At 43.7% G+C, this 24,167-nt stretch overlaps 1 protein-coding gene across 2 annotated transcripts; it reads right to left on the bottom strand.

The window, feature by feature from the left end:
- Positions 1-314: 314 nt before the first annotated feature.
- Positions 315-23,748, bottom strand: UTP25 (UTP25 small subunit processome component). Of its 2 annotated transcripts, none has more exons than XM_081026901.1 (12): positions 23,505-23,748; positions 22,686-22,725; positions 21,846-22,095; positions 20,006-20,179; positions 18,153-18,241; positions 16,613-17,023; positions 14,688-14,907; positions 12,568-12,770; positions 11,291-11,473; positions 11,050-11,162; positions 10,032-10,277; positions 315-2,720 (listed from the first exon to the last, which is right to left on the bottom strand). In XM_081026901.1, exons 1-12 carry the CDS (start codon positions 23,609-23,611, stop codon positions 2,477-2,479), a joined length of 2,280 nt encoding a protein of 759 aa, XP_080883027.1. In that variant the 5' UTR covers positions 23,612-23,748; the 3' UTR covers positions 315-2,476. The 2 variants fall into 2 exon arrangements, with proteins under 2 accessions (XP_080883027.1, XP_080883028.1); XM_081026902.1 differs by having other exon boundaries at positions 21,842-22,095; positions 23,505-23,684.
- Between the last annotated feature and the right edge of the window lie 419 nt (positions 23,749-24,167).

The following is a 24,167-nucleotide window of genomic DNA, read 5'->3' as shown; positions in this document are numbered from 1 at the left end:
CGGAGTCTCTTCTTCCTCCTATCTCTGAACAAGACAAATAAACTCATTTCTTTTCTCATAATATACAGGCTCGATGGTAAACAGCAGCACCACTATGACAGTAAGCACAGGGCACTGTATAGATACAAAGTTCTTTGTAGCACGGACTCGGTAGGCTTATGACTGTCACCTAAATTTTGTAACTTTAGGAACCCATCTATGTATGGAATGAATAATTCTACTCTCGATGTTGAGAAAAAGAGACAAATAAAGATGCATATTTAAATGGTTAGCAGGAAGACTAACACAGAAATGCTTTCTTTTTTTTTGATACGCAATTTTAAGTGTGTCCAAGTATAAGAAAACCTGTACGAACTAAGGGTTGTTGCCTTGAGGATAATGGGAGCCACGTATCTCACCATCTGAGGGAGGAGTTACAGACCAATACGAAAGGGAGAAAAACAGAAGCAACCCCGTGGTGTTAGACCGGAATTGGAGGTATGGTGTAAATTCATGGTTTTAAATATTTGGATACAAAAATAAAGGTAGATGTTGTGTGCATGTGTGTAGAGCTAATATTCCCAGCTCTGGCTGCTGAGACGGCCTGGGACCAGTGGCCCCCCAGTAGCATGAGCATGCCTAGCACTCAAATCTTAGCTTTAAAATGGCTTTCCACTAAAGCAAGCAGGGCTGGAGTAGGGAATATACAACACAAACTTGGAATATCTTATGGTGTCAGAAAATGGAGAAATGCCCAAGTATAAGAAGACACATTTCAAAAAGACACAGGAAGCAGCTTGAAGATGCTCCCACTGGCCATATCTGAGACCATTTAAGCACCTAAATAAATAAATAATAACAGTAATGATTTAGAACTACTGAACAGAAGATGAAACTACGAGTCCATACTGATAAAAATTAATAAAAGGGGAAAGAGTAATCCTACAGTGGAAGCGCCTGGCAAACACCACCTTAAACAAGTAGTCAGCCAGCGTCATCAGTGATGGGACAAGTGGAAATCACGCGCTATCTGACGAGAGGCAATGAGGACACGCATCACTTCTGTGCTGCTCCTGCTAAAGATGCACAAACTAAACCTAATCACAAGAAAACATCCAAAATAACTGCCTGTAATCTTCAAAAGCGTCAAGGTTAAGAGAGCTGATGAAAAATTCCAGAATAAAGGACACTACAGAGACATGAGAGCTAAAAGCAGTATGTGATTCTGAAGCGATAGCTATAAAGGTTATTACTGGGACATCTGGCAAAAACTAAAAGGAGTCCTTAAAAAAAAAAGTGCACGTTCCTTTTCGTTTTATGTTATATGACTTAAAAAATGACTAGTAATGATGAAGACAGTGAGGCTGAAAATGGATATTTCAATATCGAGAGTTTCACAAAATTATTTCTTGAAACAGAGAAGTTGTTATTTTATGTACCAATTATTTTTTTTTAAGATTTTATTGGGGAAGGGGAACAGGACTTTATTAGGGAACAGTGTGGACTTCCAGGACTTTTTTCCAAGTCAAGTTGTTGTCCTTTCAGTCTTAGTTGTGGAGGACGCAGCTCAGCTCCAGGTCCAGTTGCCCTTGCTAGTTACAGGGGGCACAGCCCACCATCTCTTGCGGGAGTCAAACCGGCAACCTTGTGGTTGAGAAGACGCGCTCCAACCAACTGAGCCATCTGGTAGGCAGCTCAGCTCAAGGTGCTGTGTTCAATCTTAGTTGCAGGGGATGGAGCCCACCATCCCTTGCAGGACTTGAAAAGTTGAACCAGCAACCTTGTGGTTGAGAGCCCACTGGCCCATGTAGGAATCGAACCGGCAGCCTTCGGAGTTAGGAGCATGTGGACCTCCAACCGCCTGAGCCACCGGGTCGGCCAATGTAAAAATTTTGAGTGTGTATTTTAACTAAAACATTTACCATGAGTTAAAAAAAGATCAGTGAATAAACACACTCTTCTAGGTTGAATTAAAATAGAATATGTACAATTTTAAAAAGTTTGGCTGAGGAAAAATAACAGTTCTATAAAACCTGTGTGATCCAAAATTATGATGATATTCAGCAGCAAGAAGTATTCCAATTTCTCATAAGCAGTTCGCAAGCAATGACATGTACGCCTTACTTTAAGAAAGTGTGAAACAGAAATAGACAAATCCGAAAGGATTTAACAACTGTGATAAAGCAGAGATAAAATCACAATAAAAGAATGTATGGCTTACAAAAAGATTCACAAGTAGAAGTTTCCATCTATCAACTTCGCAGAATCCCACTAGCTCCCTCCTGATCTCCGAAAGATGGGAGTTACCAAAATGTGGTTTACATTGAACTTTTCAGGGACTTACAACCTGAAAAGAAAGAAGTATCAGAAATAATGCTGCCTGGTGCTCCTTCCTTGTAGCGGTCCTTCATTGTAGAAGTGATCAGAATTGGGCCCATGTGGCACAGAATCAGGCATTACGTATCATGCCAAGTACCGTTTCCTGCTCACCAAATTCTCATCTTTCTCCCGTAATGAAGAGGTGGACGTTCTTCTTGGACTGTAGCATCTGCGCAGCCCGCTCCACACCAACCACGGCAGCCAATCTCTGGGCATCATACTTGGAGTAGAGGACAGTACAGGTCCAGGCAGCTTCCTCTCCTCTGGTGGTGGCTCTCAGCATGTTACACACTTCACTATAGAAGTGGGGATATGTCGGCAGTTCATAGAAAATCAGGTTCCTGATACCTTTTATTGTATACCTGTTACAAGGACAAAGAGAGGCAATGTCTACTTGAGAAAATATTTGGAAAAGCTACCCAAGAGATGTACAGGGGCATAGCTCACTCTCGCTGCTTCATGCTCAAGGAAGATGATAATGGCACAAGTAACAGACCAAAGATTATTCTCCTTTGAGCTGGGAGGGCTTGTTTTTGTGACAACACATTTGCATTCCTAGTGTGTGACTTACAATAATGATAAAATAAATTTGCATTTCTTGAGCCTACTCTGGGTAGACTGAGGTAGGGTGGAGAAGAATAGTAGACTAAGGATTAGAAGTCTTCACAAAAAACATAAAAAGCAGGCACTTAACAATTTAACGTTATCTTTAATATAATCAGGCAACACAGAATGATCCGTAATGGAGAGGAGGTCAGAGCCAGTACATAAAATAAACTGCATAAACTATAAATGCATTGCCATTAGTCTTTTCTTATCACTCTACATAGACATGTTAACTCCATGGCAGATGTCCCAAGTTCATCCATTTACAAAATCCCGCCTGAGGACCCATTAGGCATTATGGGAAAGCAAGTAGTTCCGACAGCTTATGTACTTCCTTCCCTGCTGCACAGTGCTGCATGGTGTGTGTGTGTGTGTGTGTGTGTGTGTGTGTGTGTGTGTGTATGGGGCGGGGGGAGACCCTAGGGACTCATGATGGCTCTGGTCAAGGTAAATCGGTCCCTCTGGGGTCCCATAACAAAAGATTTTCTATGTTGACAAGGTTCTGATTTTTAATTTTAGACTCTCCTACACTGCTGACTTTGTTAGGGCCCCTTGGGAATTCTATTTCATTCACAGAGGATAAGCTTGCGTTGCCTTTTTATCCCATGGCTCATTCTGATCTCTCTGGAGACCCTCTTCTTCCAACTGTAACTGTAATCCATTCCTGGGCTCACCTTTCAACATCAGCTTCCATAAAGAAAGAATTCTAATGACTAATGAACTTTAATAAGCTGTTCTACCTCGCTGCTTATAAAAAAAAAAGAAAACATTGAGTTCCACTTCTGCTGAGTATGTGGAACACTCTAGAGAACATTGCTCCCACTGACAAGAAAAAGCTAGATAATGTACAAAGCATTCCTTTTCATCAGCCTAGACAGCTGATGTCATAAGGCAATGGGTGAACTGATTCAATGAGATGCTCGTGTATGTTTAATCATTGGTTCTCAGTGAAGAAGGGAGGGCGCAGATTTGAAGCATTTGCCAATTTCTGTGGTGTAAATACTCCCCATGTCCAATTTCAAGCTACTGATGTCATGTTGCTGAACCTGGAGTTGGGAAGAGACACGCAACCAGATGTCAAGAGGCAGGATGAGCAGCTTCAGCCCAGCACTGACTGATTTCCAGAGTGGCAAGCCCCTCTGAAGAGCGGACACATGAACTACTTCACCTCTGGCAGAGCGCAGGAGGAAGAGGGCCAGGAAAGTGGGTGGGAAGAAAACAGCCACACTTAAAATTCTAAAGGGCAAGTGTGGGCTGTGTGACAGTTCAGTACCCCTGAGATTCCTGGCCACTCCCTCAGTTCCCATTCCCTCCCGAGCTCTTTTCCACAGATCTCCACTGGGCGCCCTGGAGAAAGGCTGGAGGGAGGACAGGAGACCTGAGAGACCCCACTGGTGAGCAGATGTGAACCCTCGCTCACGTCCCCGACCATGTGTTATATGAAGCAAAAGCCTGAAGGCACTGAGAGAGGGGCAAAGGTCAACTGTGGGGGTGGGGAAAGAAGGTGAAGCAAAAGTCATCCCCCTAAGGGAGGGGCAGTAACCCCCCCCCAATCCCCATAACTCCCCTCCACAACTTACACCCAGTAAAAAGCAACAGCCACCTGTCCCTGGGGAAAGAACACAAAATCCGGTCAGCCCCGGATCCTGCACTGACGTAGCAGAGGTGGGCCAGCGCCGGGAGCTCTCACAGATACAATCAGAGTTTGGCTGCCATGGGGGGTGGCACAGGAACCCTGAGCCAGTCCTACCTCCAAATCCCAGCATGAACAGGGCCTGCCAAAACACGGAGCTGGGCCAGAATCACCCCGACCCCACATCTAGCCTGCTCAGATGTAACAAGCAGGAGCAGCCTGCCGCTGAGGGAGGGGCAGGAGTGAGGTGAGAGGCCCTCCTCAGGCACTGGGGTGAAAGCTGAGATCAGGACACTGAGAAAACACCCTCTAGCACTCTGGGCCCCACACTGAGCCGCTGCCTGCTGGAGGAATTTGAAGTTTGTGGTGCATGCCAGGCAGTAACTATAGTAACAACCAAATCCTGACTACCGTGTTTCCCCAAAAATAACAGCGAGCCAGACCATCAGCTCTAACGCGTCTTTTGGAGCCAACATTTATATAAGACCCGATATTATTTGAATATAATACAAGACCGGGTCTTATATTAATTTTTGCTCCAAAAGACGCATTAGAGCTGATGGTCTGGCTAGGTCTTATTTTCAGGGAAACATGGTAGATTCCCAACTCCCACACTAGTGGCCTGACAAAAGAAGTGTACCCAGAAATAAGTACTACTTACTTCAGCCTCTACATTCAATTGACAATTACAAAAAAAAAAAAAAAAAAAACATGAAAAATATATTAAAACAATGCAATATCATTTTGACTGTCAGTCACTGGCAACAAGTGGGGTTTTGCAGAAATAGGCCAGTGAGTATAAATGTACGTGTGTGTGTGTGTGTATCTGGGGTGGGGGAGGGAGAGAAGGGAAAGATGGGAGGGAGCAAATAAGTGGCAATGTACAGCAAATTTTTAATTGTGTACAGCCTTTGAACTAACAAGTTTTCCTTTCCAAACTTATCCTAAGGAAAACTAGGCAACTATGCCATCAACTACACATATGGATGTTCTTGACATTACTGTATATATATTAGGTTGGTGCAAAAGTAATTATGGTTTTTGCAATTATTTTTAACCTTTTAAGCCAATTACTTTTGCAACAATCTAATAATAGCAGACAACAGGAAAAAAATCTATAGCCTATTAAAAGGAAAGTGGGTTAATCCATACAATGTAATGCTGTGAAACCAATAAGAGGATTCATTACACACCCTAAGTAAGATTACTTCTTACTTACAGAGCCAATGGAGAGACAGATGGAGAGCAGACCCACCTTGCCCAAGTGGTTACATTTAGCATCACCAAAAATGGGATAAACTGATACTATGTGCCTCTCGAAGACATGCAGTGGGAAGCACAAAAAACACTCTACGTAGAATTCTTATCAAAAAATGTTTAATCTAAATCAGTGGTCCCCAAACTTGGCCTGCATGTTGAATCACCTGTTTGTTGTTTAAATACACACTATGCTTGGTCCCCATCCCTAGGCACTGTGATTCAACTGGTACTGGGGTAGGACCGGGGCATTCGGATTTTTTAAAGGAATAACCCTCTAAGGGAATTCTAATGTATAGCAAAGTTTGGGAACCACTCATTTGAATAAGAAAATATGTGGGGCACTCTACCAGAAACTGGCTTGGACTCTTCGAAAAATGCCAATGTCATGAAAAAGAAAAAAGCAAGAGAATTATTTTAGGTCATGTCATCTTGGCACTACTGACATTTTAGACCAGGTAATTTGTGGTGCCTGTCCTGTGCACTGTGGGATGTTTAGCAGCATCCAGGCCTCCACCCAACAGAACCACCAGACGCCTAGAATAACTCTCCAGTTGATATTGCCAAATGTCCTTTAGGGAGCAAAACTGCCCCTGCTTAAGAACTAAGATAGACTAAAGAAACATGTTAACCAAATGCGACATCTGATCCTTACCAGAATCATGGGTTGGGATGGGGATGTAACGCTCATTCTAGGGACAACTAGGAAAATTTGCATAGTCTGTATATTAGGTATTACTGTAGTAACGTCAAGTGGTATGATAACGGAATTGTGTTTAGATAGAAGAATGTTGTTTTTAGAAGCTCCATGCTTGTTGGGGACGGTCACTGAGAAGACGTGACCACTGAGACGGTCTGGCCCCATGCTGAAGCCGGGCAATCAGGCTCCGCCCCGCTCCCCTGGGCTTTGGAATGTGTGCTCCACTTGCCTTTCCTGCTCCAAGAAGCTGCACCAAGGATACAGCCCTGAGATAGAAGCGTGGTGTTAAGACTGTGTGGACTGGATACGTGACTGACCCCAGTTATATAAATTTTTATAAACTTTAAGATTCTGGCAGATGAATGTGGAAAACCACTCATCTTGTGGCTATCCAAACAAGTCTTGTACGTTAAGTTCTCTTGCTTATTAAACCTGCCACCTTCCAACCTGCCTTTTTCTTCAGTCTTTCTCCTCCGAGTATGGGAAAGGGGGGGCAGTCTCAGATTATACCTGGGAAGGTGCCGGCCAGGGTTTTGATGCTGAAAAATTTAGGGGTTAAGTGTCATGATGTCTCCTGTAATTTATTTTCAAATGGTTCAGGGAGAAAAAAATAAGAGATATGAGAAGATAGAAATGAGAGACAGGGGACATGGGTATGTGCTAATGTGACAAAATGCTAACGGCTGGTGAAGTCCAAGTGAAAGGACTTACAGATGTTCACTGTAATAGTCTTACAATTTCTTTTGAAATGAAACCTTACCAAATAAAAAGTTGGGGAGAGGGAAGATGGTCTAGAACTATATCGTACCCATGATTTATAAATAGATATCTCAAAATGTTAACATATTTAAATGTTTTTTCGATGAGCACATAAAACATTTAAGATAAAAGGAAAAAAATCCCAATGTGTATAGTGTGATACCAATTTTGGTATGTTTAAAAAAATGCCTGTGTGTGTGTGTGTGTGTGTGTGTGTGTATGCACACACACCTACGTATGTGCATGTGCACATATTTTTCACATAAAAAAGATAGGAGATACACTAAAATAGGTATTTGTTTATATCAAGGCAGTGAGATTATAGGTGATTCTATTTCTTATTTTTAACCTAAATTTTCCAAGTTTGCTGCAATAATTGTGTAATACTCTTATAATCAGAGTATTTATAAAACAACAAACCCAACTCCAATGAATGTTGTATTTATAAAACAAGATCTCTCAGTCCCAATTCACCCATAAGAGAGAATAGACATCTCCTGGAAACAGCATGTGACAAGGGCCTCTTCAGAGGGGCACTTAGGGCCAACTGTCCCCGGTCCCCTGCCCCCTCCTCCTTTGTATAGACTTTGGGACTTGAGTGATTAGGCCTACAAATGTGGCCTACACCCCTCCTGGTTGAGAATCCTTCCGCTGTGGTAACCCACTGATAACGCTCAGGGAAAGATCTGTCAACCTTCCGGTCCGCGGGAGGGCCTTCATGACCAACTGCCCATCCAATTCTAAGATTCTACTGGCTTCATCTCCCCCAAAGAAAACAAATCTTCAGGATGCAAATGTTTTGCTAGTTCACAAATAAACTATAGTATTTCTTACACTGCCTGCTTCCATAGAGAACGTAAATACAGAATTTCAGAGCTGGATACTAAAGTTTAAAACACATGTACTCTTCCCAAGGTCAAATGAAAAATCAAATCACAAAGGCACAGCAGATCAAAATACCCATCATCACCTTGGTGATCTCTGAAGCAAAACATTTTAGAGTTGGAAACCCTGAGACAATTAGCAGTTGCAGAACTCTGAAGCACATTATTCTCATTCATCTTCAACACAGGACACACCTATGAACCTGGTCCAGGGTATAAAGCAAATGGCTCACGCTAGGTTTGTCTTTATAATGACTTACACAGTTTGGTATAAGTCAGGCAAAAACGATTTGGTAAACAAATGAACACTGTAAGACAGGAGCGCTGTCCTGCCTACTTAGAGAAAGGGCTTCTTTCTCATAAGCAGGCCATCAGACCCGCTCCTTAAAAAGCTGCTTTTTGAGAGCAGTCCCCATCCAAGCTTAATTCACACTCGCCAAGACAATCACACTGGGAAGTGTTCCAATCTATCCACTTCACTTCACTGAAAGGGCCTGCTTTCATTTGTCAAGCTGATAGAAAACTAAGGGCTCTTAAGACCTGCTGAGTACAAACTCCCCCAAAATACCACTCTCCAACAGGAATGAAAACAGCAACTTACTGGAACAAAGCAAATGATGATGCCAACAAGCAGGCATTCATTAACAAACACTCTTTGGCCAAACAGCCTTGTCTGGCTAGCTGAGAATGGAGCCCAGGAAACACAAACGTAGTCATTTCTCAACACTCTGCTCACAGATCACCTAGTCAACAGAATATCCAGAGCATGTCATGTTCATGGCAGCCCGTTCTGCCCCGCAGGCTGCTGGGTTACTTCCTCCCCATCTTGGTAACAAGAACATGTCCAGGGAGCATCATCCTAATATCAGCATAAACTAAAAGGCAATGCAATGGCAACATGCATCATCTAACACACTCCTGGCAACTTCTGGCTTATACGTTAGGGATTCTCTGTGAAAACATGCCCCGCATTAGTACATATGATTGAGAGTTAATAACCAGCAAAGTCAATACTTAAGTTCACTGGACATTACTGTGAATCAATAAGGAAGCGGTAATAGGACGCAATTTCCATCTCTCTAGGTGAGGGTGCAAAAGGGCTTTTTCATTTGGCAGCAGACAACTAGCAAAACAATAAAATACCTGAGCTCTGGGGGCACAAGGGGCTGCAACTATAGAAACAGAAGGCTCAATATTACCAACACACTAATTAGAACTAAAAAAAAAAAAGTCAATCTGACTTATTTTGTCAAAGTCACATGGTAGGGAAGCTACACAAATGCTGAAACCCGTAAACATTCAACTGTAGGTCCCTCACTTTTTGCCTCCTGAAAGTATCAGGCGGCCCTTTAGTCCTGGTTCTTCTCGGGGAGGAAGTAAGTTCACGCCTACTTCCGGACACACCGTAACTTTCTGAACACTGACACTGCTCAGCTCCCATCTCCACAGACGACGCAGCCCCTATATTGTCTGTGTCTCCACTATAGGTCCCTACCCTTCTTGTATTCACTTGTGTTGTCTCTGTCAAGAGTTGTGCAACTGTAATCTCTCCTGAGGTGTACGACCACAGCTATAGGACCCTCTCCAGGTCTATACACAGGTTAGCTGGAGTCCCTCACTTGTCCCCACGGCCTTTTCCAACAACGCCCATTTTGAGAGGAAACCAACCAACCAAGAAGAGTCTGTCCAGCCCCCAAACTGGCTTCTCTGCAGGAGGCAGAGAGAGGGACGACCTTATAACACTGCAAAGCCTATCACGCGCTCAGAAGCAGGCCGTGATTTGCTCTGCATTTCCTCCTCAGAGACATCACTCAAAAACCTGGCACTACTTTACCTTTTGTAGAAATGGAAGCGCTCGGTGAGGAGCAGAAACTGCTTCTCTCCTTGAAGGAAAAACTGTCTGGCCCTGGAGACAGCAGACTTCTGCGTGTACTCGCAGATGTGTGTGAAGTTCAGATCCTCCTTCTTGAAGTAATTTCGGAGACGCACAAAGTCAAAATAGGAGGGGACATAGACGAGCGTGTGAGACATGACTGCATCACGATACTGAGGCAAAATCTTGTTCACGAAGAAGTTAAACCTGATTTGGGCAGGAAACGGGTAAAGTCAGTGGTCTAGAGTTGAGCCCGTAGTGTCGCTACTGTGGTCCTATGACCCTGGGCAGGTCACAATCTCCCTCTGTCTCCCCCAAGAGGCCAATATGGTTTACCTCATTTCAAAGAGATTACTACATAGGAATGAAACTTGACAAGCACATTAAAAAATAAATTCTAACATCATTCCTCATAAAGAATAGATGTAATGCCAGTTATCTCAGAAAATTATTCCAGGAAATATCTAACCCCCTCGCTCATTCATTCAGTCTGTCCTCAGCCAGTCAGTCTGTGAACAAATAATTGCTGAACGCCTCCTATATGCTAAATACCATTCTGCTACCACGGGTCCCCTGACAAAACACAATGAGACAGGAGGAAAATATAGAGAAAATTAGAAAAACAGTTCTTGCCCTAAAGGGCTTACAATTAAGTTGTTGACATGGGACGCTTTGCAGCATTAAGCAGCATAATATAATTTAAAAATGCCATCGTCTAGAGAGAAGGACCCCTGATTTATAGGGGTCACTAACTAGCTAACCCTTCCACTAACTCGCTATGAGAACTACACCAAGGACAATTTCTCTCTGGGCTTCAGTTTCCTCTCCTCTGTCAATGGCATAATCGGGCTGAATTATCTCATCTCATTTGGTAAATGGTAATCAATAAAACCAGCACAGAATCCAGTTCTAAGTGTGTGTGAAAGTCCAATCCTCTCTGTGGCCCCAAGTGTCTGACGGGCCTGGGGAGGGAGGGTACCTGGCATCAATCACCGAAGCTAGGTTTTCAACTTCCATCCTCTGGAAGACATGTGGGAGCTGCACCAGCACGTGACTGATGGAACCTGTCATCGGGACATTCCTCACGGCCACCTGCCAGGAACCAATGAGAGCGTCAGGCGGCGAGCCATCGCCATTACTGACCAAATGTTCTCTCCTTCCACCTCTCGACCCAACAGTACACACGCTTCCTGAAGGCCCAAGAAGGGAGGAGAGCCCACCTGGCCCTGCACATTGACGCAGTGCTTGTTGAACACGGAGTTGATCAGAGCATCCTGCAGGGCCCCGAACAGCAGAGTCTGGCGATAGAACTTGGACCAATTATTGAGGCTCCACATCCGCACTCGGGAAAAGTCCACCCCGTGTGAGTCCAAGGGCAGCAGGTTCATGTGGTTCATCAAATGCTTGGAGCAGAAATGACACAACCATTAGTGTTTATTGAGCATTTACCTGTTGGGCACTGCCGAGCACTTTACAAGTCTGTCACCTTATAGATAAAGGATGTGCTATCATTTCCCAAATTACAAGAAAACGGAGGCTCAGATGAGCGAGTGACTTGCCCATAGTCAGGTGAACACACACAACAAGAAGATAAGCTAAAACTGGCCACCTCTTGGACCTTTCAAAGAGGATCAAAATGGTACCTACAGAAATGTTTCTTTAAAAGGCACTCCTGAAATGCCACCCTGGTCACTCTTGGGGTTACTCAGGCCCCCACTTGGACAAGGGAAATGACAGAAAACAGCTGCTGTCCTTCAATGACCTGGTTCTTGAAACATCAGGAGGCTCCCAGAGCCACTACACCTGCCCTTTCTATTTTACTGTATTTTCACCTCATAATATATACTGAAGGATAACAAGACTACAAATCTATGCCCACCTTATAATAGAACTCCCCTTTATTTGTCCCAAACTTCCTGCAAGCCCTTAGGTGGTAGGAAATGTAAGTTCTCATATGCCTTAAAAAAACAAACCTAGAGTTGTGATGGGATTGTTCCATAGCTCAGGTTTTTAATACTAAAACTGACAACACTGCAGAGTATGTGGAGAGGGAGAAAACAATTACAGCATAAATTACAGTATGGGGATAAGACATCCTACATTTCTCTGCAAAACACGATCACTCATTAACAAATCACGAGCAATGTTTTCCCATCTCTACTGAAGACCAAACAAGAAAGAATGAGCATAAACTGCCGGAGGAATTATGTCAGGTAAAGACATTCCTCGCGGAGAGGATTTTCAACCACCCAACTACACGAAAGTGGTCTATTAGCAGAAGTGACCTTTCAAGGGAAGAAATCTTTTCTAGAGATTTGATGATATTGACAAGAATCTTTATCTCTTTGGATTGTTTATGGACCAATCTGTAGGTGGAAGAGGAACAAAATTTTCCATTTTCAACTTGGAAACTGCGTTTGAATCTGGATTTAAATAACCCTGCAGGACTTAACCCACTGAGCTTCTTGTCCCTCCAAACGTGGATGAGCAGCGTTACCAGGACATGCTCCCAATTCTGCATCAGGTAAATGTCAGCTTGATCAATGATGAGGAGCTCAACAGAAGACAAGAAGTCAAAATCTCTCTTCTTCTCTCCTTCGGCCCCAATGATGGTCCTCAAGCCCAGCGGGGAGGCAATGAGGATGTCCGAGGAGTAGAAGGGGGCATAGAGTCGGATGCTTCTCTGAAGTATCGCCACTCCTACGCAAGACACCCACGTACACAGTTGAGTCATCGCTACCCAGCCATTAGCTGCCACCCACTCAAAGCACCCCCGTCCTCGTACCTTCCACATCTCCCCCGTTAGCACGTAACCATGCTCAAACGGCTTTAATTATTAAAATCACCATCACCATCCCTCCCTTCCATCTGGGTCCCGTCTAGCTCCCACTCTCTTCCTTTCCTTCACTGTCAAACTTCTCTACTTTGAAATCTCCCACTCACTCCTCAATGCACCACCAGCTGGCCTCTGATGCTCAGGACTCCACTGGAATTGCACTTGCTAAGGTCGCCAATAGCTCTCGACTACCAATTCAATGGCGCTTAGTGTTCCTTGTCGTGACTGCAAAAGCAGCACTCTGAACACACCCTCCTGGAAATGTTCTGTTCCTCACTGGTGGTTTCCATGACCTCAATGCTTATTACTTCCTTTTTTATCACTGCCTTATCGATCTTTCCAGATCCAAATATCTCTTCCACAAACCTCTGGATTCGCCCCCAAGTTCTACTTACACTCTACGTAGCGCTTTGGGTAAATTTACTCAATAAACATGGTTTTAATATCGCCTTTGCACAAATTTATATTTCCCACTTCTCCTTCCTGAGCTCAAGACCGACGTATCAACAACTTTCTAGACGCCTGCACATGTTTAAAACTGGACATCAACTCTCGTCCCCTTGCACCTTGCAACCATGCTACAGCCGTGTGAGTCTCAGGTCAAGGCTGGCTTATTCACTGAGGCCTCTGCACACGCACTTTCTTGTCTGAAACCTTTCCCTCCACTCTAACCACTCCCCTTTGTAAATGGCTAAATCCCACTCAGGTTTCAACTTACAGTGTACCACCGAAAATAAGACCTAGCCAGACATCAGCTCTACTGCATCTTTTGGAGCAAAAATTAATATAAGGACTGGGTCTTACATTATATAAGATCCAGTATTATATTATTATAATTATAAATGTGTGATGTGATGTGATGTGATATTACATTATACCCGCTTTTATATTATATTAAATTAAAACCAGGTCTTATATTAATTTTTGCTCCAAAAGACGCGTTAGAGCTGATGGTCCGGCTAGGTCTTATTTTCGGGGAAACACGGTAGTACAGACAGCACCTCTACCAGGAGGCCTTCTCTAAGCACCCTGTGCCCATTTGGTTACAGAGATTGCTTTAAATGCTCCCAGAACACCAACTGCATCCTCTGATCATAACACTTCTCATTCTGTACTGTCTGTTTCCCCGTTAGGCTGGACTCCCTAAAGAGTAGAAATCATAACTTTTATGCCTGTATTCCCATGTTCTTAACAGTGCCTGGCACGCAGTAGATGCTTAATAAATGCTTGGGGAATGAGCATTTTTGACTAAGGAACTTTTCCAACAACTTTATCAATGTACAACCAATCAAGTACATGGGAGCTGAATGAGACAAGCAAAAACATGGAAAGTTACATGGGAATCAGTAGGTCCCGAGTGGCGATGATTCAGGGGTAGGCACTATACATGGCAGGCAGCTGGGAACTCCACCATTGCGTACAGACGTTCAGATTATTCAGCCTCCCCACATGGACCCCCTCAGCCCATCACTTCCAGCTCCCCCAAGAATTCCTGTAACATCGACTATGCGCTACCAGCTATGGGTGAGCGGAGACCTTTCTGTTATTCGTGGGGATGTGCCTTTACATATGCCTGCAGGGACACGGCACCCCAGTAGCCAAGGGTCCAGCCTATTGGCCACAGCAGGACGCTCTCTCCTGGCAGACCAGATGTCTCCAAGCACCTTGGTCCTGTTAGGAGACTGAGACAACGCCTAATTCCAGGCTTCTAGCCTCCAGCTGCCATGTGAACCTCACCCCTCAGCTCCCTCAGGGTCTCAGCTCTGACAGGAAGGAATTACCGATCCTGAAGTGGTCATCGATATTGCCGACAAATACGGCTTCGTAATCCTCAGGCCTCTTCAAGTTGGGTGGTCTCTCCTCAGGATCCGAGCCATACTCTCCATTAAACCTCTTTTTGTTGCTCACAATTATTTTCTTCTTGCTGTCGCCCTCAAGGAGGCTAATGAAGAGCTGTACCACCCGCAAAGCAGCTTCCCGGAACGGCACCACTATCAGCACCTAGAAGAAACGATGGGCAGCCTCCGTGGGGCACTGGACGGAAGCGCAGCTCGAGGTGAGCCTGCTAAAGAGCCCTCTGCCCAGCAGCGGCCCCCAGCCAGGGACCATGTCACCCACTTCGCACAGCCTCTGGCTCAGTCCTGGGAGCTGAGCATACGCACAGCACCACGTCCTGTGGGCTTTAGTCACATAGTAGTTCCACAGGAGGCGATTCTCAGGCAGAATTTGGAAATACCTTTTAGCTAAGTCAATACCTTTAACAGAGGTGACCACTAGCAAACACCCCAGGATATAAACATAAGTTCTTTGAGGGTAAGGAGTGTGACTCATTTGTATCTCCTACAGGAGACCCAAGGAACAAATGTATGCTGAATAAATAGTGAATTAGATGTAAGGAGTAGAGAACAAGTAAAACTGGAAAGGAAAAGAACTAAGGTATCACTACTTTTCTAGTACATTTTCTAGTACATTCTGTAGCACATTTTTCAGAAAAGATGATAAAGCATTTCTGAAATAAGATCATATTTTAATGGGAAATATTAAAGGACTTGGTTTTCCGAACATTTCCTTAAATGCTTAAAGTTACAACTCTTGGGGGGGGCGGGAACAGAAGATGCTTAATAAACGATTAATTTTTAACTACTCTTTTATAAACAATACAATCAGTGGAAATAACCCCAGTCAGATCATGCAATTCACCATTCTAAATGTGCTTCCTGGGTAATCTGTCTCTTATTCTTTTTTGCAATTCTAAATGGAAACAGCTAATCTTACAATCCTGATGTTCAAGACTCTGAGGTAGTTTCCCAAAGAGGCAACCAGCACAGCCAGAGGGAGGTGGTAATGCAGCTCAGTGCAGTGCAGGGTCGATGGACCAGAGAGAAAAGGGCCAAGTTACTGTCCCAGCCGTGACCCTAAGTAAGTGTCCAGGCTTTGGTTTCCCCAATCATCAAACAAAGGGGTTGGACTAAGAAACCTCTAAACACCATATTAGTATTAAAACCGGAGAATCCTATTAAGCTCAATGAGAACAATCTAAAAAGATGAGGCTTCTTCAATATGGAGAGACATGGGCTGAGGAGAGTAGGGACCTGGCTCCATAACATCATGAAAAGTGTAGACAGAATGAAAAGACATTTTCTATCACAGCCCTAAACCCACTGGAACTTATGAGACTAAATAGATGGGCTTTAAGCAGCAACAACTATACAATGAAAAAATAGGCATTTTTCTTTTCCAAGGTTTACATATTTGTGTGGCTTAGCGAAGAGAATCCTTGGTTCTACTCCCATCTTTGCTATTCTTCTCCTGGTTCTCTCCAGCAAGGCCCCCTACAAATCAAGGTCTCGGGCTAGAGCTGTAACATAAAGGGATTGGATAAAAGGCTCATTAAGGCCCCAGTCAGCTCTGACAACCACAAAGAAGAGATTTGTAATGGAGTGTTATGTATGTTCAGGGTTTATCGTTAAAGAGAATTATTATGGAGGTACCTCCTACTCGCAAGTTTTCAGTTAGATCCCTGTTGGAAACAGTCACTGAGCCGTCTGCAGCCAGGTAGCACCTGGCTCATCCAGTATGTTCACTCTTGGACTCATTCATCACTCTAATCATTAAACACCTGGGCACCTGCTAGGTGCCAAGCCCCTACGTGGCAGTGGCTCGCAGCCTAACTTCTTGAGGGCAAAGTTCTCCTGCTGCCACTCACCTTGGGCCTCGTTAGCCCTTGGTCCCTGAAGTCATCGTCGTCTCCCACGCCAAGTTTCTGGCTTCGGCGTCTGCTGTTGTTGCCAAGCACCTGGGCGTTGGCCTTGAGGACGTGATTTATGGCGTGCAGGCAGTACACATGGCGGATCTCCTCTCCATTCTTCAGGGCGGTCCTTTCTGGGTAGAACAAGTCCCGGTAGGAATTCATAATGAAGAAGAGCTCTTTCTGAAGGGGTGTAAAGGGGCTACTTGATTTATGGAGCCCAGAGAGGAAGTGGCTGTTGGTCTTGCTCCAGGTGGTTTCCAAAGGCTTCTGGAGATGAAGTGACTTTAAGTCAATGTCCTTTGGGGGTTTAAATGTTTCCAACTTCTGAAACTTAGATGAAAAGACAAGCTGGCCCAGGATGGGCCACTAAGGGAGAGACAGATCAAGAGCTAAGTTAGCAATGAATTACAATACCTTATATTATAATTCACACGGTACTTCATAATGTACTACAGTACTTCAAATTAACCTCTCGTGATTTGTAGGTTATCTCATTGAATCCTCACAATAACCCTACAAAATAGATACTACACTGCTCTTCTTACAGTTTAGGAAATGCTGAGGTTTAAAGAGGATTCCAACTTCTTCAAACACTTTTGAAATGACAAAATTACAGACATAGAGAACAGATTAATGGTTATCAAGAATTAGGAATGGGAGAGAGAGATGGCTGTGCTTATAAAAGGGCGAGGGGAAACAAGAGCACTCTTAAGGGAGCTGGAAATGTTTCATGTCATGACCACGGTGGTGGATGGGGAACCTACACATGTGATAAAACAGTATAAACACATACAACTGAGTAGGAGCAAAACCGGGGGAAATGTAAGACAAGTAGGTTTATCAACGTCAATTTCCTGATACTGTATTACAGTTTTGCAAGATGTTGACCATTCGGGAAAACTGGGCAAAGGGCATAATGGACATCCTTGTATTATTTCTTACAACTGCATGTATAATTATTATCTCAATAAAAATTTCAATTAAAAAAGTATGGCCAACTCTCATAAATAGCATCAGTTGGTGAAAAACAAAAACCAAAGCAAAAACTGCTCCATATCTGAGTAATTTACTTATATTTACCGACATCTGCTATTTCAAACAAATGAACAGCAGCTGTAGCTACTGTCTTACTGAACACTTTCTATGTATCAGTCAGTACATTATTTTGAGGCATTACTCTTCCCCTCTAACAGATGAGAACAATGAAGATCAAAGTGGTAGATTAACTTGCCTTAGGTCATGTTAACAGTCCCTTGCAGATACTGGTTTACCCTCTGGAGTACTGTCTCCAAAACACTCTTACCTTTCCTGGCTCCCAAGCTCCAGCTTCCCAGTGCCTTTCCCAATCACACCTGTGCCTTCCTGTGCCCTGCTCCCCCATCAGGCCATCACCACAGGTACATACCCTGCATTTGGGGAGGCTGCTAAGACCCAAGAGCACTGCTTTACTTAGAGCTTTACTCCTTTGTGACTGGGATGACCAAGCAACACTTACTTTTAGCTGGCAGGTCATTTGGGGATTTGTGACAATAGCCTGAATTTCTTTTTCTTTCAGTTCTTTGTTCATGTGTTGTAGAAATGGATCTAATTCAGAAACAAAGAATGTCAGAACACTTGGAGGAAATGGCAGGCATTTTTTGGTCTTCCTCTGTGAATCACATGCTGTTTTTCACGAATGTTAACTCATACTTTTTCCCATCTACTTTCCCCTTCCGCTCTCCCAGTCCAGAGCTTGAAAGTTTCTGACAGGTTCCCTTTTCTAAAGCATCTCTCTCATCACATTACTTCCCAGCTCAAAAAACCTTTGAAGAAATTCCTCAGTCTGAAATTTGGGGCACTACAGGATGTATCCTCCGAGCTACCTCTTCCACATAATTTTTGAATTATTAATATATGGCCCTCAAGTTCTTCTACCCCAGTGCTTTCCTGCCTTCATTAAAAATTCTATCCTGTCCTTCACCTCATTTTTGTTTATACATAGTTTAATATTACTCCCTGACTCACAATAAGTAACAATTTCCCAGGAGCCTAACGTGTCAGGCATAGTGCTGGCTCCACCACAAGGCCATCCCTGGTCCCCTGTAGACAGCGCTCCATCCTACCCCCACCGCCAACCCCAACACACATATGTGCATGCCTTATCTATTCTACTAGACTGTGAGATCCCCGAGGGCAGGTTCCATGTCTGGTTTATTATACACTGCAGTACACAGAGAAATGCTCAATACTCAACTGAGTTGAGCAAATGATCTAAATGGTAGCGCCTTCACTCGGGTTTTTATCTTCCGTGCTCTGTGCTGGCCACCCAACCCTTTCTTCCATTCCCCTCATTTAGAAGCAAAGTTAAATGACCCACTCAAGGCTCCAAAAGGTAAAACTTCAAATGCAACGCACCTTGTAACGAAATATCTAAGATTAAAGTGAACAATAGAACATAAGAATTCTAGGTGCTAATGTATTTGTTCAGGCAAAACAACCAGAGATATTTTAGGATAGTCAAGCTTCCTAAGGTTTCCTCCAGGTTTTTAAGTTTTGACAGTTGAGAATGGGGTTTGTGCCTACATTCTACCTCAACTTCTCCCTCTCTGGCATAATAACCACCAGAATCAAATGAACCAAATTAAAATTTCAGCTTCATTAATGATATAGTTGGGTTGAAGAATAGCACTGGGACCAAAACAGGGAGTTAGGAAACAGAATGACACACCTAACTTGCCCACCAGGCTAAGAAACTGCAGGCTAAGAAATTGGTCCTGAGAGAAAGAGAATAGAGACCTGTCCCAGCCTACAATACAGGCCTTGTCCAAGTGATGCCATTTAGACAAGAAGCATGGCCAAGAGGCCAAAAGAGACTGGGGAGAAAGAGTGGAGCTTTTTGGCTCCTAAAGAGCTGGTAATAAGGACCAATCAGATTAACCACCCTGGGTCTCACAAATCTTGAAAATTATCATTCCAACAAAAAAGAGCAAGTGAAGGGTAGAGAGAAAAGTTCAAAGTATTTCTTCGCTTTCTTTCCTACTTGGGAAGAAAAACCGAAGTCTTCCTCTGACTCTGATTGTGAAAATGTGAGGCCTGGGGTACTGGCCTCCCCTGCTACCCTTCTTAAGCTGTTTATTTTTCTAAATATCACTGCCCCTTGCCTTCCCCACCGCCCCTCCCCCATACTGCCTAACCACTGAAAAGCACAAAATACCTTTGAGAAGTATTTCTTCTCAGCACTCAATCTAGCTGCTAAAGTATCTGTTTTTATTGTTGCTCATTCCAATGACAGGAGATTTAACCTGTTATTAGCCTACAACACCATACTAAACACTTGGTGAATTCAAACAACACATACTGTGCTCTGACCTTGTGATGCTTTCAGAGAACAATTGCTTCTACTTTCCTCTTCCAGAAAATTGGTTTCCAAGCTGAAGAGTGACTCATGTTTTGCATCTGTAAACTCCTCAGGACATTCTTGCTGTGATGTGCCAGGTGGCTCGTCCCCATCTTTTCCTTCAGGGTCGGCAGGTAAGATCCTATCTCCAATTTTGAGAAACAGTTTGTAAAATTATTTACTCATAAATATAATTAAACTTCTGTTGATACATAAAATCTAATTCCTTTGCCTATATCAACACTGATGTTCATTGCCATTTATTTACTTTTAAGCAAATTTAGGTAGAAAACAAATTTCAAAATTAAGCTTGTTTTTTGACCCAGTTCTATTTCTAGGAATTATTCTAAGATAACTAAACAAAGTACACTAAGTGCCCGTAAGATGTTCAAAGCATCACTGATCATAAGAAATAACTGGGAAAAATGATTTCATCATTTTCTATCAATGGGGTAATTAAATTACAAAGTATCACTTACAATGAAATACTATGTAATTAAGAAATGTGAATCCACAGTTAAACACATGGAAAAATGTCCATGGTGTATTATTAAAGAAAAAAAGTAACAGAAATGTATGAGACCATTACTCACATACACACAAATATATATACATACTTGTACTGGCAAATGTATCTATAAAAACGTAGTCTGGAAGGTTATATAAAATGTTAAGGTGTTTATCTCTAAGTGGTGGGGAAATAGATTAACTTTATTACCTTCTTAAATTTCTACAGTAAACACGTATTACTTTTATAATTAAAAAAAAAGTAACCTTCATTTTGAAAAGCCAAAAACAAAACAAAAAAATCCCTAAGTCTGAGGCAATGAATTTTTATCCTAGTAAAACTAATAAAATACTAGAAACAGTGTGTGACACCTTCAAGTATAGAAAAAAATATGCAGTAAAGAAAATAGGCATTAAGACAGTGAGATATAGTCACCTAGATATATTCAGACAATGAAATACGACTCCAGCAATAAAACGTAATGAATTCATAATACATGAACAACATGGCTGAATCATGAGGAGTCAAAGAAGACAGCCGCAAAAGGGTACGTACTGTGTGCTTCCAATTTTATGACTTTCTAGAACAGGCAAAACTAATCTATAGTGAAAGAAAGCAGGTCAGTGGCTGTCCAATGTCAGGGGTAGGAAATTGGCTGTAAAAGGACAAGAAGGAACTTTCAGGAGGCATTAGAGATGCTCTGTATCTTGATTGTGACAGTAATAATACAGACCTATACATTTGTCAAAAATCATTGAGTTATATACTTTAAATGGTGGTGATTTTAAAGTTAAAGAAAAAAGTCACCTAGAAGTCTGAATGAGAAAGTTCAAGTTTTCAATCCCAGCTCTTCTCTGAAGCCTTCCCTCGGCGGCATGCGACCACTCGGCATCTCTTCAACACTTTTTATCTAGCGGTTCCATAAAAATCTGCTACTTGACAATTTTTGTATATTTGTGTCTACTTTCCACTAAACTTGGTTTCTCTTAAGGGATGAACAGTAGTCTCTCTAATAAACTGAGACCATCACAAAAACAGAATTATGGTTTCATTCCTCTGAATCAGGGAAACTTTAACTAGGATTGATAAAGTCCTGGAAATCCTAAGCAAAAACGTCGTTTGTCTGGTGAGACGGTTGTATGTTTTCATCAGATTCTCAAAGACATCACTGAAGCCAACAAGGTTAAGAATCTCTCTTTGGCTCCACGTGTTGTCACCCAACTCACAGTACAGGGCAGTGTGCCCATGGGGCAATCTGTCAATGGTCCTGGCACAGAGGATGAACCCACACCAAAGATACTTACTCTCCCGCAGTTCAGTGGACTCTGCCGCTGTTTCTTCCTCCACACTGACATCACTGTCGCCATCTTCATCATTCATTTCGGCCTCATCTACAACACTGTCTTCTTCTTCCTCCTCTTCCTCCTCCTCCTCCTCCTCCTCCTCTTCCTCGGAAACAGTCTTTAATGTGGCGAGTAGTTTGTGGTACCCAGAAACTTGTTCTGGTTCACTCTCTGCTTCACTTTCAGAACTTGAAGTATCTGAACTCTCTGACTAAAAGGATAACGGGGATTTTAAAAACCAAATATTGCTCTCATTGCTACCCTATGACTATTATCAGGCCAATCATGTAACAGGTTCAGACTTTCCCATATAAAAATTAGCTCTTCTGCAAACAAGCAATCCTATCTATTCGGGCAAGTCCAGCACCAAATTTATTTAAAATAGCTAATGTAGCTAAGATCCTAGAAGCTCTTCATTTCTGAACTGCTAATGTTCCCCGTGGGAAGAAAGCTGACATAGAGCTTTAGGCTATAAGAAGACCTAATCTATGTGTCAGGCACTTGGCCCATGTAAAGGAGCAACAGGAAAATTACAATACAACCAAGCACTGCAGGTTGGTGAGCCTCTTGAACAGGTTCTAATAGACTGATCTCCTGAGGCAGTTTCAAAATCTGGTTACTGCTGTAACTATCACAACAGCATTGTAGGACATCTGCATTCAAAATGAAGCAATATTACTAAAATAAGTGCTTACATCTAAAATCAAAAAGAGTGGAAATACAGCCAAACTTTATTATTATATATAATCTTAAAAGTAACAATCCAAAACCAACTATTATAAAGAAGGAATAAAGCTTTACCTGTTGACAAATCTGTGGTTTTGTTTCCTTTCTGGACACCCTGAAAAGAAACAGGTAATGTTAAACTCCAACTCCAGGTTTGCAGCAATTCGGGAAAAGCCTAATGGTACAACCTTAAATGAAGAACGCAGAATGTACCATCATCAACACATTGTAACTGCAGTTTACACAACTACAGTCATGTGAAAACGACACACGCACTGGAACGCGGATGGTAAGAGTGGAACACGTTTGTAACAACTGACAGGTGAACGGCTTCACGAGGTCACGTGACAAATGCATGCGTCGCCCCAACAACTGGCTCCCATCCAAAAGCGGGCAACATTTGGCAAATACAAGACCTCGGGTTCACCTCTTCTGGCAAATTTCTTAACTCGACTAGCCCCCTAACGTGCTGACAAGACGGCCCCGCGCGGCGGCGTGAGCGCCAAGATCGTCCCTGCGAGGCCGGAACCGTAACCAGCAGCGCGGCCGTGTCCTCGCTGTACCCGGGGAGGTCAGGGTGTCGGCGGCCCCCCCAACAATGCTTTAAACACACACACACACACACACACACACACACACACACACACACACACAATCTAGAAAATCCACGCCATACAATCCCCCCACCCACGGCGGGCGTGTGGTCCAGCATCACGTGCCGGGCTGCACAAAAGGGAGGAAGACGCGGGAAGCACGCCTGCCCGGGCGGGAGGCCGCCGCACTCCTCCCCAGCCCCCACCGGGCCAGACCCTGGGCACAGCGGACGCCGGGGAAACGTGGGCTCCCACTGGGAAAAGACGCGGCAGCTCTGGCCCCAGCCCTGCCCCTCCATACCTGTCATAGAAGGGATGCTCCTCGCCGAAATCCCGAAGATGCTTCTTCTGCTTTTTAGTCAGGGTGCTGAGCAGCTGGCTCTGGCTCCGGCTCCCGCGTTTGCCCATAGCGAAAAATCAAGTCTGTCTGATTTCAAACGCTGCGTTTCCCACCCGCAAGTTGTCTCGCCAACCCACTCGCAGGGGCTCGCCGAAAGCGCTTTACGGCAAAAGCGCGCTGCCATAAAGCAGCCCCGCTTTACGTCGCGCGTGCACGACAAGTGTTGGAACTTCCTGGTCTCGCTTCCGCCCCCTAGTGAGGCCCTTTGGAAACACAGGCACGCATGCTCACGTATTTGTTCTCTGAGTCCTAGGACGTTGGCAGGTAGGGCGGGGGTGCGACGGGTGGGTTACAGGGTGGGCGCGCTTTGTGGTTCTGCTTTGGCTGTGGGGGTCAGCCTGCGTGGACATGCAATAGCGGACATGGTTGAAGGCAGTGATTTTGTAGTATACCATAACAAAAACACCAACCAATATTTAACGTGCCGGCACATCTCACTTCACCCTCACAACGCTACACAAATAGGTGTTTTTAAAACGCCTGATACTGCAGATGAAACCGACGCTGAGGACAGGTTACACACTAACAAGAGAGGAGATGGAAACCCAAGTCTGTGTGATGCCA

Source organism: Rhinolophus hipposideros (assembly GCF_964194185.1).
Source record: "Rhinolophus hipposideros genome assembly, chromosome: 19".
In the NCBI taxonomy this organism is placed as follows: domain Eukaryota; kingdom Metazoa; phylum Chordata; class Mammalia; order Chiroptera; family Rhinolophidae; genus Rhinolophus; species Rhinolophus hipposideros.
This window is presented reverse-complemented; position numbering and strand designations above follow the sequence as displayed.